We start from the raw sequence: 24,457 nt of genomic DNA, 5'->3' as shown, positions 1-24,457 counted from the left end.
GCCTTTGGTGTGAGTGCCTGATGTGGAAATAGGACCTTTCTAGTTGATGCCTTTGTATTCACCTCATTCTTGAACTCCAGCTGCAGCATTCAAACCTAACAGCCTCAACTGAGAGCAGGGGGCTCACCCTAAGTCTCACTTGCTCTCACACAGTTGCAGCCGATCGGGGTTCGGCAGAAAGGGTGGGGCACACCCAAGGAAAGTTTTGGAACTCTCATTTGCAAAGTCGCCGATGGGTTTCCATAAAATTCTGCTCATTTATTTTCATTGGAGTATCACTATTCCTGGCAGCAACATTGGTATAAAATACCAACTAGGAAAAGTGATTTATCAAATTGTTTCCCGACACAGACCATCTCAAGCTGCTGTTACTTGGACTCTATCTCATGCATTTAATGTACTGCATCAATGCTCCTTGAATACTAAATATGATCAAACACACACAGAATATTCATCCAACCTGTTATGTTTATTATTTGAATATGGTCTACTAACTGAGACTATTGCATTCACTCTCATTGCAACAGGAACATGTGTCATTTCTGCTGATCTCTGTCCAAAAATAAGCTTCAACCACATTCCCAATTAATAATTCAGTTCTATTTTGGCAATCATAATCATCTTTATAAAATCATGAGGTGTATGGATTGGATAAATAGACAAAGCTTTTTCCCTGGGGCAGGGGAGTCCAGAACTAGAGGGCATAGATTAATGGTGAGAGGGAAAAGATATAAAAGAGACCTAAGGGGCAACCTTTTCACTCAGAATGTGGTACATATATGGAATGAGCTGCCAAAGGAAGTGGTGGAGGCTAGTACAATTGCAACATTTAAAAGGCATCTGGATGGGTAGATGACTAGGAAGGGTTTGGAGGGATATGGGCCAGGTGTTGGCAGGTGGGACTAGATTGGATTGGGATATCTGGTCGGCATGGACGAGTTGGACCGAAGGGTCTGTTTCCATGTTGTACATCTCTATGGCTCTATCTCAGGGTTATTTGTTTTTGTTGCATATGTGATAAATGTTTCTAATATATTATGTGGACACTTGGACTTCAAAATTGAGTTGTAATAGATTTTAGCTTTCAGTTCTGTGAAAGGGGCTTGCTTCTTTTAACAAAGGTCAGAAATCATTTTTGAACAGGGAGTTCAAACGTCATTTCAAAGAAAGCAAATGTCTTAAGCTCAATGAATAGAGAAGTTACATGTGGAGTTAAATGATGAAACATTTACAAAGATGAACTTGAAGGATATAGAAGGAAAGAAAGAATATGACCATAGCCAGGTTTCTGTTGAAAAGAATTGTTTCATATCAGGAGGAGGGTTGATGAGCTTGAGGTAGTCCAGCCTTTCAGAGCTGGAAATAAATCTTAAATTGTTTTAGCAGTTTAAGTAGACAGGGCTTTTCTTGAAATTTAGTTAAGTATCTTGGGAGAAACAGTAACAGAGAGAATTACATTTGATTAAACTGTCGAGAATGGGCTGAAAGGAAATGTTTGCTGCCTTGCTAATTAAGAAAAGAATTATGGAACTAAGATAGGAGTAATAATTCTTTGGGCTTGAGTAACTGCAAAGGATATTGCTGGGAAAAGGGTTGAATTTTTCTTTTCATTGTTCATTTTAAGATCTTTCTAAATTGCGTATATATCGATTTGCTTATTTCCTTTTGCATAATACACTGTACTCTTTAGTGAAAAGAGCTTTTTGATAGTTTGTTCAGTGACTGACTAATGTGTTAACCAAACTAAAAATAAACTTATGTGTTATCAAGCCATGTTTCACTTTGTGATCTGATGTATCCTGTATCACCAACAGCTGGAATCACAACCTCATTCCATTAGATAAATCCACTATTGCAGAATTCTCAAACTCTATTGTATAGGCAATTGCCTTATTAAAAATAGGGCACTTTTTATGGCTACTATTTATTTCTGGGAGATAAGAAAATCTACTTTGTTCAGTTTGTAAACATTAAATAGATCTTTAAATAAGATTCAGGAATGTATCATAATTTAGCATAAGTGCACGTATGGAATAGGAAATGATTTTAAATATACAAAATGCTAAGTAAAATAAATCAATACTTCACATTTAAAATAGCAGGTTTCCTAGCCGGAACAGAAAATATGTTGTATCATCAGCGCAGCAATCTATAAATCAATTTTGAACACATTTTTGTTCAGAATTGCTTTTCGGTTCAATTTCACCTTAAATCTCTAACCATTTGAGTTCTGATAGCCTCGATGTAACATTTGCAGGGTTAAGACAAGAAAAATTACCAGCCTGCTCAAAATGTTTGAATAACCTGTTAACTCCATCTTATATGTTTCTTTGAGAAATAAGCTGCTGCCAATTCTCTGTGGACCAGTGCAATTCCACTTCCAATTTGCACAGATTCCAAAGCTCCTATCCACAATCAACACTTACCTTCAAATCTGACCACTGCAGCAATTCATAGAGACATCACAGTGACAGTGACATTGCATTAGTGAGCTTGCAACCTGCTTTTATTTAATCTGTTTAAAACTTCATCACAAATTATGACTGGCAGTGGTTTTACTGATTAAAAGAAAAACTGCACAGCCATCATTTATCACTGTAATAACTCCTCAGACCAGAAACTATATTAACAGGATTCATATCATAATAATTACTGTGCAATGATACACTGCAGCTTATAGACTGCGTGAATGACAGATTTCACAACATAGTCTGTCTTTTCAATGTCCTGATAAAACATATCAACTATTTATTTGAATTGAATTATATATAATAATAAAGAATGTACACCGAAGTAATTAAAAAGGAGATTTATTGTCTTATCAAGCATTGACAATAATTTTCTGCTGCAGCTACACTCAATAAATGTGCACTACCACATTCGCTACCAGAACCATTAATTTGGAATTTGGGTTATATGAGCAACAGATACCAGCCGTTAGAATAAAAGAAGATGTGATAGCCATACGAACACAGAATAAACTGTAAAATGCATAAAACACCCAGGGGACTCTGAACAGATTAACACCACATGTTGAAAAAAAAGCAAATAGAAACCTGTGATATTTCAAGAGATCAGAAAACCAATTTAAAAACTAAAGATTGTGGGTTCAGCTGTTATAAGCATACTTAGTGCTGACATTTCAGATGTTTGAAAATCTGCCACAGTGTTTCCAGAAAAGAGAAAAATAAGTAAGCTCTGATCAGCTTATGAATGTTTACCTATTGACAATGGCTGTAGAGTGTTTATTAGGTATTACAGAACTAACTGCAAGGTCCACTTCATTCTCTTCAGCCCTCACCCCTAAAGTTAAATACCTTATCAACTTCTAAAGTCTTCAAAGCTAATCATAGAACAAGAAGAGTGCCCAAGTCATACAGTCATAGAGATGTACAGCATGAAAACAGACCCTTCGGTCCAACCCGTCCACGCCAACCAGATATTCCAACCTAATCTATCCCACCTGCCAGCACCTGGCCCATATCCCTCCAAACCCTTCCTATTCAAATACCCATCCAAATGCCTTTGAAATGTTGCAATTGTACCAGCCTCCAACACTTCCTCTGGCAGCTCATTCCATACACATACCACCCTCTGTGTGAAAAAATTGCCCCTTAGGTCTCTTTTATATCTTTCCCCTCTCACCCTAAACCTATGCCCTCTATTTCTGGACTCCCCAAACACAGGAAAAACACTTTGTCTATTTATCCTATTCATGCCCCTAATGATTTTGTAAACCTCTATAAGGTCACCCCTCAACCTCTGACCCTCCGGGGAAAACAGCCCCAGCCTGTTCAGCCTCTCCCTATAGCACAAATCCTCCAACCCTAGCAATATCCTTGTACATCTTTTCTGAACTCTTTCAAGTTCCAAAACATCTTTCCGATAGGAAGGAGACCAGAATTGCATGCAATATTCCAAATGTGTCCTATACAGCAGCAACATGATCTCCTCCCTGTATACTCAATACTCTGACCGATAAAAGAAAGCACACCAAATGCCTTCTTCACTATCCTTTCTACCTGCGACTCCACTTTCAAGGACCCTGCACTCCAGGGTCTCACTGTTCAGCAACACTCCCTGGGACCTTACCATTAAGTGTATAAGTCCTGCTAAGATTTGCTTTCTCAAAATGCAGCACCTCGCATTTATCTGAATTAAATTCCATCTGCCACTTCTCAGCCCATTGGCCCATCTGGTCAAGATCCTGTTGTAATTTGAGGTAACCCTCTTTGCTGTCCACTACACCTCCAATTTTAGTGTCATCTGCAAACTTACTAACTGTACCTCTTATGCTCACATCCAAATCACTTATGTAAATGACAAAAAGGCCCAGCACCGATCCTTGTGGCACTCCACTGGTCACAGGCCTCCAGTCTGAAAAACAACCCTCCACCACCACCCTCTGTCTTCTACCTTTGAGCCAGTTCTGTATCCAAATGGCTAGTTCTCCCTGTATCCTGTGAGGTCTAACCTTGCTAACCAGTCTCCCATGGGGAACCTTATTGAACGCCTTACTGAAGTCCATTTTGATCACATCTATCGCTTTGCCCTCATCAATGCTCTTTGTTACTTCCTCCAAAAACTTAATCAAGTTGTTTAGACATGATTTCCCAAGCACAAAGCCATGTTGACTATCCCTAATCAGTCCTTGCCTTTCCAAATACATGTACATTCTGTTCCTCAGGATTCCCTCCAACAACTTACCCATCACCGACGTCAGGCTCACTGGTCTATAGTTCCCTGGCTTGTCCTTAACACCCTTCTTAAACAGTGGCACCACGTTAGCCTACCTCCAGTCTTCCGGCACCTCACTTGTGACTATCAATGATACAAATATCTCAGCAAGAGGCCCAGCAATCACTTCTCTAGCTTCCCACAGAGTTCTCGGGTATGCCTGATCAGGTCCTGGGGATTTATCCACCTTTACCCATTTCATGACATCCAGCACTTCCTCCTCTGTAATCTGGACATTTTGCAAGGTGTCACCATCTATTTCCCTACATTCTATATCTTCCACATCCTTTTCCACAGTAAATACTGATGCAAAATACTCATTTAGTATCTGCCCCATTTTTTGTGGCTCCACACAAAGGCCACCTTGCTGATCTTTGAAGGGCCCTATTCTCTCCCTAGGTACCCTTTTGTCCTTAACTTATTTACAAAATCTCTTTGGATTCACCTTAATTCTATTTTCCAAAGCTATCTCATGTCCCCTTTTTGCCCTCCTGATTTCCCTCTTCAGTATATTCCTACTGCCTTTATACTCTTCGAAGGATTCACTCAATCTATTTTGTCTCTACCTTACATATGCTTCCTTCTTTTTCTTAACCAAATCCTCAATTTCTTTAGTCATCCAGCATTCCCTATAGCTACCAGCCTTTCCTTTCACCGTAACAGGAATATACTTTCTCTAGATTCTCGTTATGTCATTCCTGAAGGCGTCCCATTTTCCAGCCGTCCCTTTATCTGCGAACATCTGCCCCCAATCAGATTTCGAAAGTTCTTGCCTCATATCTTGTGAAATTCTCAGAGAATTTAGTAATGAAGAAATAACTGATGAGAAAATTGGTAGTAAAAGCTATAAATTATACACCAATATAAAATATATACAAAGATATAAAATATAATCATCTCGACATATCATTAGTTCATTTACTGTCAACCAAAATATTGAAACGCAGAGTCAGATTTTTAAAAAATTGATTAAAGCATTGACAACCAACAACATCCTGAAAGCAAAAATTAACAACTACAACAGCCAAAAGGAGCAGGGTTTTACATGGAGCTGGATAGCCGATGCATCAAAAGACTGCTTTCCACTCCTGACACCTGACTGAATCTAGGATAGCAGTCTAACATTGCAGGTAGGGGAGAGGATATGGCCATGGCCCTTCAGTAAAAGAAGGTTTGAGGAAATTCAGCTCCAAAGTAAATTCTCAGTTTCAATGCATTCTCATTATCCTCCGTATCAATGTCAATACAGCAAATCGTAGGGGCATTTGATCAATGTGTGAGAAGGCAATGGTGAATCAGTTGTTGTTGCTTGTATTATTCATTTATCACCAGAAAAATACAGTTAAAATTCAAGACGGACTTACCGCCAGTCGCCACGGTAACCTCTGTCAGGAAATGGCCATAAAATGGGAAGTGGAAGGACAAATTTACCCTCTGCATGAAGTAATCAAATTAGTTTGTCAACAAAATAAATAGAACTTATAATATTTTAAGAGAAATAAATCATTAAAATTCATTTATATCATTTCACAATAATGATTAGTTAAAGAAATTAGAAGCGCCCTGTTGCTAGAACTTTGAGGTGAGAATTGTAACAGTCTAAAATGTCTTTATTAAAAAGATTGAAAACTTCTTGATAAAATATTTCATTTTAAACAGAAATAGCTGAAAAAACTCAGCAGGCCTGGCAGCAGAGTTAACGTTTTGGGTCCATTGGACCTTCTTCAGAACTTCAGTTCTAGAAACTGAAACATTAACTCTGTTTTGTCCCCACAGACACTGCGTGACCTGCTGAGTTTTTCCAGCAATTTTTGTTTTTGATTCTGATTTCCAGCATCCACAGTTCTTTGTTTTTTTCCAATCTAAACAGTCTAATTGTTCCCCCTGTCAACCAGATGCTTTCATGACTATGCGCCTGGGAATTTTATTCACTGATTTTTCCATCTTTCTACATCTCTCTCCACTTTTAAAAGCCCCACTTTTTGTTTTGTGTTACCCGCACTAACTTTGATTTAATTTTCCTTCTTTTTTATTTAAGCACCTTTCTATGTTAATGGTGTATTAGTGATAAATGCATATGAATATAACATGAAAGAAATAAATTTGAGTTTAATGAAGAAATATATCATATACTGTATTTACTCCTAAAATAATGTGATCATGTACTCAAAGTCAATCATCTAAATTATTCTAGGTATTTGGAAAATGTACTTTATTGATTATAATAGTTAGATGACACTTACAGCAGCTTGCCGGTGGGTGTTAGATAGAATCCCGTGAATCTTCACTTTATCTTTTTCCATTTGATCCATGTTAACCCATAGTTCCCTGGTTTCTGGATCAGATGGCCCAAACATTCTTGATGTATAGTAGTTGTGGTCTGTGTTTTCCTGCAAATAATTGAGTACAGTTGGCATATTATACTTTTAGCTGAAAATGTGTTGCTGGTTATTATACTTTTATAAGATGAAAGTCCAATGTTATCTAATTGCCAGATGTGACACATCAAGGTTTAACACTGGATTCTTCAGCAGAAAACATGTCTGCTTCTTGAGCTGTCTGCCCCAAGGTCGGGCTGTCCCATACAGCAATGTCCCATACGGCTGGGGCAAGGAGGCAGGTCTGGCTGAAACAGGGATCTAACTTCACACTGTTGGGACCAATCTGATCCCATTGGCTGTCCAGTCAACTGAGGCAACCGGTCACCTAAGGAGTCAGAATTGCACTTTTACATGCATCATGTAGCCTGGAGAAATGGATATGAATATAGTGATTGTGGAGTTTCTAATTTCTTCCTCCCATATGGCAGAGCAGGAATCGCTCCTACGCTTACCACCTACTATTGGTACGTACTGGAATGATCTTCAAGTTGGCACTTCAATCTCTCTGGCCACGTTAAGGCAGCTATTTCTTTGGCTACCAATTCCTGATGTGGGCTTTGAACCAGGAGCTTCTAACTCAAAGGCGGGGAGGTTACTCACTGCACCATAAGATTCTAAGAAAACATTGAGAATAAGATATTTGGAAGGCTGCTTTGAGCTATGTGGACTGTGCAAGTTGGCCCACATAGCATTCTTATGGGATCAATGAGGAAAACTTCACAAGTTTTGACCTGTTCATTGTCTGTCCCCATGGAATCAACATAGAACAGAAAGCAAAGTCAATTTGGAAAGACCATGCATTTGTACAGAACTGCACCACGTGCTCAGGTTGTCACAAAACTCTTTACCACCAGAGAATTAGTCCTCAAGTGCAGTCTTTTATGATGTAGTTAAATACAACTGCCAAACAAATCTTAGAGAAAGTAAACAAGATGAAAGATAAGCTAATTTATATGGATGATGTTAGTCAATTCATGATTCTCCTTCAAGTGGTGCCACCAGTCTTTTGGTTACTATGAGAAAAGGCAAATAAAACCTGGGTTTAACATCTCACTCAATGAAGACCACCTCCATCAATGCAACACAGTCTCAAAGTGTTGACATTTTGCTCTCACTCCCAAGTGTAGTTCACTTTTGAATATCAGGAAAAGCAGTGGTTCTAGTACTGAACTTTAGGAAATCCCATTTTAGTGGAAAAACAACAGTTCACAGCTCTCTTTTCCGGTCACTTTAATAATATCGTATCTGTTCTATTATTTTTGCTTTTATTCCATGGCTTTGACATTGCTGACAAGTCTATCGTATTTCAACATATTAAACTGCTTTTTGAAGTCAACATATCAACCCTATTATTCTCATCAACTGTCTCTGTTATATTATCAAAAAACCCAATCAGGTTATTTAACAGAATTTGCCATTAACGAGTCCAAAGTGACTGTTAATTTTATTTTATATTATCATCTTCCAATGCTTTCCCATCAATGAACTGTAGATGCCGGGACTACCATTTTTAAACACCTTCTGTGAAGAAGGGGCAACATGTGCAGTTCTCCAATCCTCTAGCAGCACCCTGCCTGCCTCTGTATTTAAGGTGGCTTCGAAGATTATGGCCAGGACCTCTGAAATTTTGACTCTCCCCCAGCATTCCTAAATGCATTCCATCCAGTCTTAGTGAGTTAATAACTTTCAATACAACCATCCTTTCAAATACATCCTATTTATCAATTTTGAATCCATCCAGTATCTTAAACAACATCTCCTTCACAATGACCATGGTAGCACCATTATAGATAAAAGACAGATGTAAACCAGTCAATTAGTACCTCAACCATACCTTTTGCTTCTATGTGTTGATTCTATTTTTGCTCACCAATTCGTTCCCCCATCCCTGCCATCACCCCTTTCGTTGCTACCCTTTTATCATTATTTATATCTCTAGAAGGCTTTTGGACTTTCACTCTAAATTATGCCCCAACTTTAACTCCAGACTGAAACCTGTCCAATCCTTTAGCTAATCCAAACCTTATGATACTTTGAAAATGTTCCTTGATGGATACTTGATCCACTTAACCCATCTCCATTAAATAACTAGATCCAGCCGTGCCACCTTCATAATTGAACCAAAATATATTGACCAAGGAAATTCTTCAAAAACACACCTCAGAAACTTCCTCTTCTTTATCCTTTCCATAATCACTATTTCAGTCTGTACTATGATAATTCAAATGATCCATTATCACAAATATATACTGTAGTTTTTTTATTGACTGAAGAGAGGTTGAGAAGCAGTAACATGGGTTGATGTTTGTGAGTAACTCACTTCCTGCCTCCCCAAAAGTTGTGTACCACCCATAAGGTACAAGTCAGACTTTTTTTATTCATAACATTTTGTGGGCATTGCTGCTGGGCCAGCATTTAGTATTCAAGGCAGTAAAGAGTCAAGCATGTTACTGGAGACACAAGCAGACCATACTAAGAAAGAATTGTAGGTTTATTGCCCTAGAGGATATTAATGCACCAGATGGGTTTTTATGGTAATCAGCATTGTAGTCATCATGAAAATTACATTTTTTTTCATGCTGAATTAATATTTACCACTACCAAGTCACTCACACACTCCAGAGAACACATTATTGCCAAGAAGCAGGAACCTTGGGAGCAGGAAGAACAGTCTCAGCTTCAGTTCAACCAGTTTAATGAGGATAGTATCAATTCCTATCATCTTCCAAGGCAGGTTTTAAACCTTGAGTATTATTGGAGCTGCATTCATCCAGATATCCAGATAAGTGGGGAATATCTATCACACTCCTGACTTACTACTCATAGAGACAAAATGGATTCAGGTTTATTCGAAAAGGGAATGAGGCAAAAATCAGGTTGCTACAAGTTAATTAGCCAATATCTGTTGTTGCAAAACTGTTGGAATCTACTACAAAGGATAACAAATAGCACTTAGAAATATTGTTGTTCACCATTGTTTGTCATTTATATAAACAAGTTGGATGAGAATATAAGAGCCATAGTGAGTAAGTTTGCGGAAGACACCAAATTGGTAGTACAGTGGACAGTGAAGAAGGTTATCAACAGATCTTGATCAAGTGGGTCAGGAATGGCATATGGAGTTTAATTCCGTTAAATGTGAGGTGTTTCAGTTTGGTAAGACAAATCAGGGTTTAGACGGTTACTGGTAAGGTCATGAGGATTGCTGTCAAATGGAGAAACCTAGGGATACAGGCACATAGTTCCTTGAAAGTGGTGTCACAAGTAGACAGGGTGGTGAACAAAGTGTTTGGCATGCTTGCATTCATTAGTTAGAGCACTGAGTACAGGAGTTGGGATGCCATGTTACAACTGTACAAGACATCGGCAAGGCCTCTGTATACAATTCTGGTCACCCTACCACAAGAAGGATGTTATCAGACTGGAGACAGTGCAAAAAAGATATACAAGGATGTTACTGACACTGGAAGTTTTGAGTTATAAGGAGAGGCTGAATTCTCTTCCCTGGAGCATAGGAGGCGCAGGTTAACCTTACAGAAGTTTATAAAATCTTGAGAGGCATAGAAAGGATGACTACCGAAGGTATTTTCCCCAGGGTAGGGGAATCCACAACTAGAGGACATAGGTTTAAGCTGAGAAGGCAAAGATTTAAAAGGGATCTGAAATGTAACTTTTTCACACAGAGGGTGGTGCGTATATGGAACGAGCTGCCAGAGGAAGTGGTAGAGGTGGATACAATTACAACATTTAAAATAGACTTGCACAGATAAATGGATATGAAAGGCTGGGAGGAATATGAGTGAAATGCAGGCAAATGGGACTCATTTAGTTTTGGAAACCTGGTCGACATGGATGAGTTGGGCTGAAGGGCCTGTTTCTATGCTGTATACCTCTATGACTTTACGACTTATTTTGGTGAGGACGGAACCAAGTATGTTTTTCCCTTCACCAGACCCAAACATTATCTTTGCTTACTTTCCACAGGTGTTGTTTGACCTGCTGAGTTTCTCCAGCAATTTCTGTTTATTTTTCTGTTTTTCAGCATCTGTAGTTTTCTGTTTTGCCCTCCTGTTGGTTCCCTCGCCATATACCCAGTCTAGTAGCTATGTCCTTTAGAACTCAATCAGTTATGCTGCTACTGAGCCACTCTTGGTTGTGGTCACTGAAGTTCCCTACCCATAATACAATGTGTGTTCCTACTTGCTTAACATGGAGGAATTCTGGTTCATCAGCTGAGGGCAGGATAGTGGTAATTAGCAGGAAATTTCCCTGCCCATGTTTGGCTTGTTGCTATGGGACTGCATGAGATCAGGAGTCACCTCCAACAAGTCTCACACCTTCTTGGATTGTAACAAAATTGCCATTTATTCATTGTCCCTGGGCCAAAATGTTGCACTTCTTGCCTTACAGCACTCTGTGTGGATTAACACCACATGGAACACAAAGGTTCAAGAAGGCTGCTCACCATTATCTTCTCAAGGATAGTTAGAAACAGGAGACAAATAATGGCCTCATCAGAAAAGCTTGCATCCATGAAAAACTAAAACTATATGACATTGGTTACAGTGGTTCACAAGTTGTGGGAGGAGCCTGGTTAGAGAGATTCAAACTTTCTGTTGTGGGAACATATGGAGTTTTGAAGTGACAATTTACTTCAGTACTTTGGTGAGGCAAGAGTGATTGGAGATTGAGTGTTAACTTGCAAGGTTAGAATGGGATGTGCATTTTTTTTTAAGGATTGGATTTTGAAACCTGAATCTCCATAATGGACATTTTATAATGAAACAACTGTTTGAAAGTAGAAAAAGCAGGAGATTATTACTACTTATTTACAGTCCCACCTCCATTCATTGGTATGCATTATATCAAAAACAAATTTGGAAAGCTATAAAGTACAACAAATATTATCTAACTTGAAGGCAATTATATCATATTTATTTGATCAAGAAATCAATCTTTTCATGATTATAGTATTATGCACGAATTATTTTAGTTAACTCTTAAACACAAAGTCAATTTACACTGTTAAATGGGAATACACAAGAGCAGATCAAAGCACTCCCTCTGCTCTATTAAGTTGATTGATTGCTCTCTAAGTGCAGATTAAATGACACCTCAGTCTATACAGAAAGCCACAGAGTCACAGAATCATGGAGGTGTACAGCACAGAAACAGACCCTTCGATCCAACTCGTTCATGCTGACCAGATATCTTAACCTCAAATGGTCCCATTTGCCAGCACTTGGCCCATACACCTCTCAACCCTTCCTATTCATTTACCCATCCAGATGCCTTTTAATGCTGTAATTGGACCAACCGCCACCGCCTCCTCTGGCAAATCATTCATACCCGTACCACCGTGCGTGTGAAAAAGTCGCCCTTTAGGTCTCTTTTATATCTTTCCCCTCTCACCCTAAACCTAAGCCCTCTAATTCTGGACTCCCCCACCCCATGGAAAAGACCTTGTCTGTTTATCCTATCCATGCCCCTCATGATTTTATAAACCTGAAGGTCACTCCTCAGCCTCTGACGCTCCATGCTGTAATTACAGTTTGTAATTTTGCAAACTGCAGCATTGTGCATTTGGAATTGCATACTTTAATCTACAGATAGTTGTTATATAACATGATGGTTGCGTCCTTGTATAACTCCATGTAATAGAAAAATAACACTTTAGAAACAATATTTAATGATGGTGATGTAATCACGTTACAGCCAACATATATTTTAAGAGCTTGCGCTTTTGAAACCGCGTCCCCAATTCGTCAGTTGCATTACACCGAATTGGCATTAGCAAAACACGTTTCTCGCAGAACGACCTATATGTTAGATATTGGATTTTCTTCAACAGGTGAGTTTTAATAATACAAGACATTGCACAGCATGGAATCCTACATCTCTTACCCCATTGCATTTCCTATATTTGTCTCATTTAAGTTTGGGAATTTTACAGATACCTTTTTCCAATGTTGAACATTACTGTCACAATAATGCTATTTCTGTTTATGCACATCATCACTCTATGTTGCTCCTAATTTATTAAATGTAATGTCCCCCATGACACCACTAAGGCACATACATTACAGGACATACAAATCTCCAGGTGTGAAAGTACCAGTGTAAAGTCATTGATCAGTTTTTTTTAAGAAACTGTATTCTTATTGTTGACCTATTTTTCTTGTCAAGGGGAATTTAAATCTAACAGAGTCATAGAGTGCTACAGCATGGAGACAGGCCCTTTGATCCAAATTAGTCCATGCCGACCAAAGTGTCCATCAATATTAATCCCACTTCCATGCACTTGGCCCATATCTTTCTAAACCTTTCCTATCCAGGTATTTGTCCAAACACTTTTTAAGTGTTGTTAATGTACCCACCACAGCCAGGTCTGCTGTAAGCTCATTCCACATGCGTACCACCCTCTGTGTAAAAGGGTTCCCCCTCAGGCTCCCTGTTATACTTTTGTCTCTAACCTTAAACTGATGCCCTCTACCCTTGATCCCCTAACCCTGGGAAAAAGACTGAGTGTATTCACTTTATCCATGCCTCTCATGATCTTGTATCTTCTAGAAAAGCCCCCTTTAGACTCCTCCACTCTAAAGAAAAAAGCCCTAGCTTGTCCATCCTCTCCCTATAACTCAGACTCTTGAGTCCTGGCAACATTCTTGTAAATTTCTTCTGCACTCTTTCCAGTTTAATAACATCCTTCCTGAACAGAAAACAATATTCCAAGTGCAATCTCACCAACATCCTGTACAACGGCAACACAACTTCACAATTTCTGTACTCAGTACCCTTCTTCACCACCCTGTCTACCTGTGACTCCACTTCACCAAAGAACTGTAACAAATTTGATGCTACACACAAAGCCATGCTGATTATTCCCAATCAAACCCTGTCTTTCCAAATGCATCTTCACAAGTAATGTACCCACCACAACCGTTAGGCTTACTGGTCTATAGTACCCAGGTTTTTCTTTGCAGCCCTTCTTGAATAAGGGCAAAACATTCACTACCCTCCAGTCTTCCGGAACTTTACCCGTGGTTAATGATGATGCAAAAATATCATTTAGTGCCCCCACAATGTCTTTTCTAGAGTCTTGCAGTGTTCTTGGATATATCTGGTCAGGATCAGCAGATTTATCTACCTTCATATATGCTAAAACATCCAACACCCCCCCTACTGTGATATGGACTATCCCCAAGTTATCACCATTAACTTCCCTAAATTCCCAAGTTGTCATGCCTTTCTTAACAGTAAACAGAGAAGAGAAATATTCATTGAGGACCTTGCCTTTCCCACGGTTCTACACATACATGTCCACTTTGGGCCTTGAGGGGTCTATTCTCTAGTTATTCTTTTGCCTTTATATACTTGAAGAACCTCTTTGGATTCACCCTGATCTTTCCAGCCAAGGCTATCACATAGCCTCTTTTCACTCTCCTGATTTCCTTCTTCGGTAAATTCCTGTATCCCCCATATACCTCCAGGGGTTCCCTTGATTCCAGCTGCCTGTACCTGAGCCATACCACCTCCTTTTTTCTGGCCAAAGCCTTAATATCTCTTGTCATCCAGGGTTCGCTATTCCTGTCAACCATGAGTTTCACCTTCACAGGGACATAAAGACCATGAACTCTAGCTATCTCACTTTTGAAGGCCTCCCACTTGCTGGAGGTCGCTTGGCCTGGAAAGAAACCACTCCAATCTACCCCTGCAAGCTCCTGTCTAATTCCATCAATATTTGCCTTGCCTCAATTTCGAACATGAACCTGTGGACCAGTTTTGTCCCTCTCCATAACTATTTAAAAATTAATAGAACCATGGTCACTAGTCCCAAAGTGCTCCTCCACTGTCACTTTTGTTACCTGTCCTGCCCTACTTCCCAAGAGTATTTCCCTAATGTATTCATTTAAAAAATGATACCCCAGATGAGTCCTTTAAGCTGCATGCTGCCCTGTTTTACTTTACATTTAAGACAAATTCGATATGCAGTAGTTGTCGGTTACATGGAATTTCTGATCAGGCTTTGTGGAAAACTTCAGGTTTGTGCTTTGTGGAAATGAAGCATAGAAAGTTAATTGAAAGGTCAGAAACAAAGTTTTGGAAAATAAATAGTGCTTAAATCGGTAAGTGGTTAAAATTGATATAAGCCAGGACCAATGCTGAATCCTCTTTGCTCTTTCTACACTTGAGTAAATTGATGTGACATCCTGCATTAGTTTCACTCAACTAATATGGTTGGGGAAGGGGTGTGAATTTTACCAGATTGCCTCCCCCTCCCTAATTCACATGGGGATTTGCCTGTTTTGTTCTCATTATTAGGAGTTGAATAGTTGACAAATAGGGATTATTCAAAAATGTTGCATCAGGAATTTGGACCAAGAGGAGAAGGGTTGATACACAAGATTGTCAATTCCTGTGATCACTTTTGTCCACTGTATGCCCTCCCAAGACATTTCACTCAATTGAATCCACACCGAAGCAATCCACACTGTTTACGAAAACTGGTTTAGCCTCAGGCAGAGAACAGGACCACATGGTCATGGGGTACCGTCACAGTCAGGCAAGAGACTCAGCTAATTACACTGCAGCAGCGAGTTAGCCATGGTCAAGTTGGAGGTATGGCTGCTGCAAGGGCTATGGGCCCTGACGTTACTACTTTCTGAAAATAGCTTTTCATTTTTCTTTTTAACAAGGGAATTTGCAGAGAAAGGTGAGTGGGCACTAGGCAGCTGTTACTAAAGATTTTCTGGTCCCACCATGCTGACAGCAAGAGAGACAGCGAGAGAGAGAGACATGTCTGCCATTGTTCCTCAACTGTACATTCTGCTGAAGCCACTTCAGCCCTTATCACTATGTCATTACATTCATATAAGATTTGCACAGCGGTCTCTGACCCAGTTTTCTCTTGCTCAAACTGACTTCCAAATTCTACTATGATATGACCATTGTTCCCTACAGGTGTTTGTACTCTGACAAGATCATTTTTTAAAGCTGCTTCATTACACATCACCAAGTCAAAAACAGCCCGATCTCTGATTGGATACACAATGTAATATTCCAGGAAACTGTCTATGCTGAAACATACTCTTATGAATTCCTCTCCATTACTACGTTTGCCAATTTGATTTTCCCCATCTTAACCTTGTTAAAGAAGCAGCATCATCACAATATTCTTGTAACTATGTTTCCACAATGTCTTTAAGATCATACCCATTAATCTGCAAATGTGCAATTAATTCATTTATTTTGCTGTGAATACTATGCATCCTCAAGTAAAGAACCATTAACTTTGCCTTTTTATCACTTTACTAATGTAACCTTTTGCTTAGTAAGCCAATGTATTCTCTTTTCTGAACCCTCCTATAGCACTATTTGTTCAATTCTCCAGAATCCTTGAACTAAGCACAGTGTAAGTGAAGTCTCTCTTATCAGAATCACTGCCTTCTGTGCCAGTACTGATGCAATGCCCCATGAACTGAAACCTATTCTTTTCTCACCAATGTTTAAACCACAAATGCAATGCTTTAATTTCATTTACCCAATGCCAGTTTGCCTGCAGCTCTGTAGTAATTCATTTTCTATCTGGCTTCACAGGCCTCTGAGACCCATGTGTAGCAGCAACTCCTGGCACTGGAAAACAATCCTATGACTGGCATGCCAATGATGGTAGCTGTACGTGGAACCTTGGAGTGGCTGCGCATGTGCACGGCCTAAAAAAAACATTGGGGGCAATCCTGAGATTATTATCTTGGAGGTTTTGATTTTTGGTTCAGCTCCTAATGGTTCAAAATCTTTCATCGGCAGAACCTCCATTTCAGTCCAATCAATGCTACACCAATGTGGATGATAAAAATGGATCCTTTTCATTTTATTCCAGACCTGAGGAGACGTCCTTAACCCTGCCACAAGTTAGACGACACAGCTTTCGGGACTCACACTCATGGTTGCAGAGAAGAATATCCTAAATGCCTAATTATACTGTTTGCTACCATTGATGCATTCCAATTTCCTCCCCCAACTTGAATGGCTCCCTGGACCACGGTAGACAAGCAGGGGGCTGGAAGAATACAGCAAGCCTGGCAGCATCAGAAGGTGGAGGTTTGGGTACAACCCTTCCTGGCTTGCTGTTTTCTTCCAGCCTCTTGCTGGTCTACTTTGGATTCTGGCATCTGTAGTTTTTTTTTGCCTTGTATCATCATGCCATGGTCAGTTTGCTTATCTTGCCTGCAGTTCCCATTCTTGTCCACACAGCTAGCAAGAAGCCTGCAACTATTGGATAACTGCAGGAGCACAGGCTCCTGAAGAGCTGCCCCACTGTGTCTTGACCTACAATCATCCCTTTTGTCCTTTATCACAGACTCACTCTGAATTACCTTTCCGAGGGAGTATGATAGTATTCCTGCTCCTTGACGCAGTGCAATGTCTATAATTTGGATTTTACATCCCAACTTGGATCCCCAGTTGCTCCTCCTGCAAACACACATTACAGACGTGTTCATTGTGAACTGCTTTGCTTTGTAGCAGTTACTACATACTGTAGCAACACCCCGCCATCTCCATTATATTTTACAGAAGTTATGACTTGTGTATCACTGGTCTTTAGTCTTGAAGAATCCCCACTCCACACACTTTATTGTGTGTGTGTTTTTTTACACGCTTGCCGCAATCTTATACCTAACATGCTATTTTTAAGGAAAAGACTGAAAAGAAAATGGAGACCTAAACACAAATTAAAGACCTTACATTTAAATTGAAGACCAGAAATACTCGCCAACCACCTGCCTTGTTTAGCAAAACCAACCAAACACCTCTCTTGTTCCATTACTGAACTCCTTCAGATGCTCAACTTCAGCACTCTAGTGAAATCGGCACTAAATTTGCCACCTATTTACTCATCCAAAAATGATGTTGCTGAGACAGTTAATGAGAATTCTGTTTTAGCTGGTTCTTAATTAGGCTACCTTTTTCAATGTACCCCTTGAAATTAAACCTCCTCAGAGCTCACAACTACAGATTTCCAAACAGTATATTTGCACAATTTTTTTTCACTCCCTTACTCAGAAAGTGCATGCACTCAGTCCAATTTTGCTCTTACTCTGTCAGGAAACATTCCATACAATTCACAATATGCTCCAGTAAGCATGATGCTTATACTTACAGCCCATATTTTGCACAGTCTCCTTGGTTTAAAACAGTATATATTTTTCCCAGTGCACAGTCCAACAACAAAATACATTTTTGAAAATGTGGTCTTTCCAAAAAGGTTATAACATTGGATTACATCTGTTTAGATTCAACTTTTCATTGCAATGCGTATATTTTAAAAAGAGGTGACACAGATCAGTGTTACTTTCAGTCTCTGTGGGAGTAGAAACACTGGAATGTCATATGTGAAGGCATCAAGGAAACTCCAAAGGGAGATATAGAGTCATAGAGATGTACGGCATAGAAACAGACCCTTCGGTCCAAACCATCCATGCCAACCAGATATCCCAACCCAATATAGTCCCAACTGCCAGCCCGTGGCCCATATCCCTCCAAACCCTTCTTATTTATATATCCACCCAAATGCCCCTTAAATGTTGCAATTGTATTAGCCTCTACCACTTCCTCTGGCAGCTCATTCCGTACACGTACCACCCTCTGTGTGAAACAGTTGCCCCTTAGGTCTTTTTTATATCTTTCCAATCTCACCCTAAGCCTATGCCCTCTAGTTCTGGACTCCCCAATCCCAGGGAAAAGACTTTGCCTATTAACCCTATCCATGCCCCTCATAATTTTGTAAACCTCTATAAGGTCACCCCTCAGCCTCCGACGCTCCAGGAAAAACAGCCTCTGTTCAGCCTTTCCCTGTAGCTCAAATCCTCCAACCCTGACAACATCCTTTAATTCTTTTCTGAACTCTTTCAATTTTCACAACATCTTTCCGATAGGAAGGAGACCAGAATTGCACGCAATATTCCAACGTTGGCCTAATCAATGTCCTGTACAGCCGCAACATGACATCCCAACTCCTGTACTCAACACTCTGACCAATAAAGGAAAGCATACCAAATGCCTTCTTCACTATCCTATCTACCTGTGACTCCGCTTACAAGGAGCTCTGAACCTGCACTCCAAGGTCTCTTTGTTCAGCAACACTCCCTAGGACCTTACCATTAAATGTATAATTCCTGCTAAGATTTACTTTCCTAAAATGCAACACCTTACTTTTATCTGAATTAAACTCCATCTGCCACTTCTCAGCCCATTGGCCCACCTGGTCCAGATCCTGTTGTAATCTGAGGTAACCCTCTTCACTGTCCACTACACCTCCAATTTGGGTGTCATCGGCAAACTTAATAACCTCTTTTGCTCGCATCCAAATCATTTATGTAAATGACAAAAAGTAGAGGACACAGCACCGATCCTTGTGGCACTCCACTGGTCACTGGGCCCCAGTCTGAAAAACAACCCTCCACTACTACCCTCTGTCATCTACCTTTGAGCCAGCTCTGTATCCAAATGGCTAGTTCTCCCTGTATTCCGTGAGGTCTAACCTTGCTAATCAGTCTCCCATGGGGAACCTTGTCGAACGCCTTACTGAAGTCCATATAGATCACATCTACCGCTCTGCCCTCATCAATCCTCTTTGTTACTTCTTCAAAAACCTCAATCAAGTTTGTGAGACAATGATTTCCCACACACAAAGCCATGTTGACTTTCCCTAATCAGTCCTTGCCTTTCCAAATACATGTACATCCTGTCACTCAGGATCCCCTCCAACAACTTACCCACCACTGACGTCAGGCTCACTGGTCTATAGTTCCTCGGCTTGTCCTTACCACCCTTCTTAAACAGTGGCACTACATTAGCCAACCTCAGTCTTCCAGCACCTCAAATGTGACTATCACTTCTCTAGCTTCCCACATTTTGCAAGATGTCATCATCTATCTCCCTACCTTCTATATCTTCCATATCCTTTTCCATCGTAAATACTGATGCAAAATGCTCGTTTAGTATCTCCCCCATTTTCTGCGGCTCCACACAAAGGCCGCCTTGCTGATCTTTGAGGGGCCCTATTCTCTACCTCGTTACCCTTTTGTCCTTAATGTATTTGTAAAAACTTTTTGGATTCACCTTAATTCTATTTGCCAAAGCTATCTCATGTCTTCTTTTTGCCCTCCTGATTTCCCTCTTAAGTATACTCCTACTGCCTTTATACTCTTCTAAGGATTCACTCGATCTATCCTGTCTATACCTGACATATGCTTCCTTCTTTTTCTTAACCAAACCCTCAATTTCTTTAGTCATCCAGCATTCCCTATACCTACCAGGCTCTCCTTTCATCCTAACAGGAATATACTTTCTCTGATTCTGGTTATCTCATTTCTGAAGGCTTCCATTTTCCAGCCATCCCTTTACCTGCGAACATCTGCCCCTAATCAGCTTTCAAAAGTTCTTGCCTAATACCATCAAAATTGGCCTTTCTCCAATTTAGAACTTCAACTTTTAGATCTGGTCTATCCTTTTCCATCACTATTTTAAATCTAATAGAATTATGGTCGCTGGCCCCAAAGTGCTCCCCCACTGACACCTCAGTCACCTGCCCTGCCTTATTTCCCAAGAATAGGTCAAGGTTTGCACCTTCTCTAGTAGGTACATCCGCGTACTGAATCAGAAAATATGTGCTACAAACTGAACCATAATCTCCTGTGTGTCTCTCAGACTGTGAACATGATGGGAGGAATGACAGCAATTTTATTTTCCTTTCAATAATCCACAAGGTCAGGTTAAAAGCAAGTTTCAACCCTACTCTCTGTGTCTTACAGGCTGAGATGCTCATCTACGCCAATCGACCGAGGTACTTGGGTGTGACTGGTATGGGTTTGAGCAGTGGTATGTTATGAAAACAACAGTAGAAGAACCATTCAATAGTCTCCTCTGAATTACAGGTAACAGACTTTCTCACTTTAAATGCTGGAAGCAGGTTCAAAGTGAAACAGGAGAGATGAATTTCAATAAACCTGAAAAGCTAAATATCTTAAAATCAACTGCTCAATGATCAATGATCCATTAACGAGTCATCACAAGTGACTCCGAGACTGATTTCTATGTTTTTTTATTTTTGTTTGGATTATCTTCTTATTCATAATTTATGTATGTGTATGATATTATTATCTTTCTCATGTTTTATACATAGTAAACACACACTTTTATTAATTCATGAAAGCCTGGTTCAATTCTGTCTGGCAAAAAAGTATATGCAAGGATATAATTATCTTGTTGTAACCAACTGATGAAGGCAGTGAATAAAAAAGGAAATTCAATTCATCCCTCTCACCGAAAACCTTGAAAATTTCTGAAGTCCCACTGATAACCACAACAAACTCGACAATCCCACCTGGGGACCAGTGATTAGATCAGATTCCCTACAGTGTGGAAACAGGCCCTTCAGCCTCACAAGTCTACACCGGCCCTCTGCAGAGTAACCCACCCAGACCCATTTCCTTCTGACTAATGCACCCTAGACTATGGGCAATTTAGCATGTCCAATTCACCTGACCTGCACATCTTTGGACTGTGGGAGGAAACCGGAGCACCCAGAAGAAACACATGCAGACACGGGGATAATATGCAAACTCCACACAGACATTCGCCTGAGGCTGGAATTGAACCTGGGCCCCTCGTGCTATGGGGCTGCAGTGCTGACCACTGAGCCACCGTGCCACCCCAAAGATAACAAGATGGTGCCAGAGGTTTGGAAGCCAGATGGACTCAACATGGCAAGCACACAATGGGATTTCTCAAGAAATGGTGAACATGTGATTGATATCCATTTGAAACAGTTTCACATCCAAGCATGCTGCTGACATGCTCTGTAGAAATTACCGAAAACAGACATCTAATTTAACAATGAGCAATCATTCAGGAGAAAGGTCTGAACGAACATTATGCTATAACAAAAACTTATGCAGAAGTAAATATTCCTTTGCATGCTATTTGAATGAATAGCAATAACATTAATACAAGCAAACCTTTTTTTGTTAAATCAGCTGAAGGTCAAATAAAACCACTTAATTCCTGCTGTCAAATAGTAAATTACTTGTTTTTGTATCCCATACCCTACCATAAATTCAGAAACTCAACAGATTCACAGACAAAAGGGAAAAAAAAGAAGAAACATCTGTATTGAGATAATGCTTTCAACAACCATGGAATGTCATGAGTGTATTACGCTGCTGATGGCATTCTGAAACACAATCTCTATCATAGGAAATGCAGTGGTCAAATTGCACTTGGCAAACTCTCACAAACAGCAATGGCATAGTGAAAAGACAGTTTTTCTTTTCTGTGAGGGATAATACTGGTCAGCGCTGTCCTTTTCACTTGTCCCTCATGAAGAAATTTGTGAAGAAGGAAACCTTTGACCGCAACTCCATCAGGCAGATCTCAGCATGTAGCATCCTTGAGGAGAGGGTGGATCCTGTGGTATGGTTCCTTGAACAGACTGTCAAACTTTCCAACAAGGATCATGACATCACTCATGATCCCATATTCCCAATTCCTTCGTCTCCGCCGCATCTGCTCCCAGGAACGCCATCCCATATTCCCAATTCCTTCGTCTCCGCCGCATCTGCTCCCAGGAGGACCAGTTCCAATACCGAACAACCCAGATGGCCTCCTTCTTCAAAGACCGCAGATTCCCCCCAGACGTGATCGACGATGCCCTCCACCGCATCTCCTCCACTTCCCGCTCCTCCGCCCTTGAGCCCCGCCCCCCCCAACCGCCACCAAGACAGAACCCCACTGGTCCTCACCTACCACCCCACCAACCTCCATATACAGCGTATCATCCGCCGTCATTTCCGTCACCTCCAAACGGACCCCACCACTAGGGATATATTTCCCTCCCCTCCCCTATCAGCGTTCCGCAAAGACCACTCCCTTCGTGACTCCCTCGTCAGGTCCAAACCCCCCACCAACCCAACCTCCACTCCGGCACCTTCCCCTGCAACCACAAGAAATGCAAAACTTGCGCCCACACCTCCCCCCTTACCTCTCTCCAAGGCCCCAAGGGATCCTTTCATATCCGCCACAAATTCACCTGCACCTCCACACACATCATCTATTGCATCCGCTGCACCCGATGTGGTCTCCTCTATATTGGGGAGACGGGCCACCTACTTGCGGAACGCTTCAGGGAACACCTCTGGGACGCCCGGACCAACCAACCCAACCACCCCATGGCTCAACACTTTAACTCTCCCTCCGACTCCACCAAGGACATGCAGGTCCTTGGACTCCTCCATCGCCAGAACATAACAACACGACGGTTGGAGGAAGAGCGCCTCATCTTCCGCCTGGGAACCCTCCAACCACAAGGGATGAACTCAGATTTCTCCAGTTTCCTCATTTCCCCTCCCCCACCTTGTCTCAGTTGATTCCTTCGAACTCAGCACTGCCCTCCTAACCTGCAATTTTCTTCCTGACCTCTCCGCCCCCACCCCACTCCGGCCTATCACCCTCACCTTGACCTCCTTCCACCTATCACATCTCCATCGCCCCTCCCCTAAGTCCCTCCTCCCTAACTTTTATCTTAGCCTGCTGGACATATTTTCCTCATTCCTGATGAAGGGCTTTTGCCTGAAACGTCAAATTTCCTGTTCCTTGGATGCTGCCTGACCTGCTGTGCTTTAACCAGCAACACATTTTCAGCTCATGACATCACTTGTCTCGTCATGAAAAGGGCTTACCTGTGAGATTTTTTTGTGCATGCCCAAACTCCCTGTGCCACCACACGATGCCCTTGAAGCAGCTGTCTCGGGGGAGGGCACAGTGGATGAGACTGTCACACATCTCAATTTGGAATGTGCCTACACAAAGGGATCTACAGAGGCATGCAGTGGTTTTTGGTGAATGTCATCCTGAGCAGCTCCATGACATAGGACTCTGTGCTCTATGGTCTGTTCCCTGAGATGTACACCAAAGAAAACATCAATTGCACCTGGAGGACCACCAGATGTTTGTTGACCTGCCTGAAACTTGCTGGTCTTCCAGTAGAAAGTGTTAACCGTGACCAGGTGTTGCAGACTGGCACATTCCAAGGTCCAGGACTATGTGCTGAAGGACATGCTAAAGCTTGGGGCAGTTGCCACCAACCTGCAGTGGGGAAAGACCACCATCTAAGGCTTTCCTGCCAAAGTACAATGGGGGTCCATTCAGTTATGGACCCTCCCAATGCCTCAGATAAATGCCTATAGGTTAATTGTAAGTATAGAGAAAGCCAAACACAATGTTAACTGCATATGTATATTAAGATTTTTTTTATGAATGAAGTATATTTTTGCAATTAA

General features: G+C 40.9%; 1 protein-coding gene across 1 annotated transcript in view; it reads right to left on the bottom strand.

The window, feature by feature from the left end:
- plxdc2b (plexin domain containing 2b) overlaps positions 1-24,457 on the bottom strand; it is a 430,770-nt gene that overhangs the window by 208,077 nt on the left and 198,236 nt on the right. Inside the window, exons 3-4 of the mRNA XM_060824983.1 lie at positions 6,981-7,127; positions 6,102-6,171 (exon numbers count right to left, since the gene is read on the bottom strand). Of these exons, the coding sequence (XP_060680966.1) occupies positions 6,102-6,171; positions 6,981-7,127 (217 nt within the window). The remainder of the gene's footprint in view (positions 1-6,101; positions 6,172-6,980; positions 7,128-24,457) is intronic.

The sequence above is a fragment of the Hemiscyllium ocellatum genome, chromosome 5 (genome assembly GCF_020745735.1).
Source record: "Hemiscyllium ocellatum isolate sHemOce1 chromosome 5, sHemOce1.pat.X.cur, whole genome shotgun sequence".
Classification (NCBI taxonomy): Eukaryota; Metazoa; Chordata; class Chondrichthyes; order Orectolobiformes; family Hemiscylliidae; genus Hemiscyllium; species Hemiscyllium ocellatum.
Note: the sequence above shows the minus strand (reverse complement) of the source record. Positions and strands in the feature narration are given on the sequence as shown.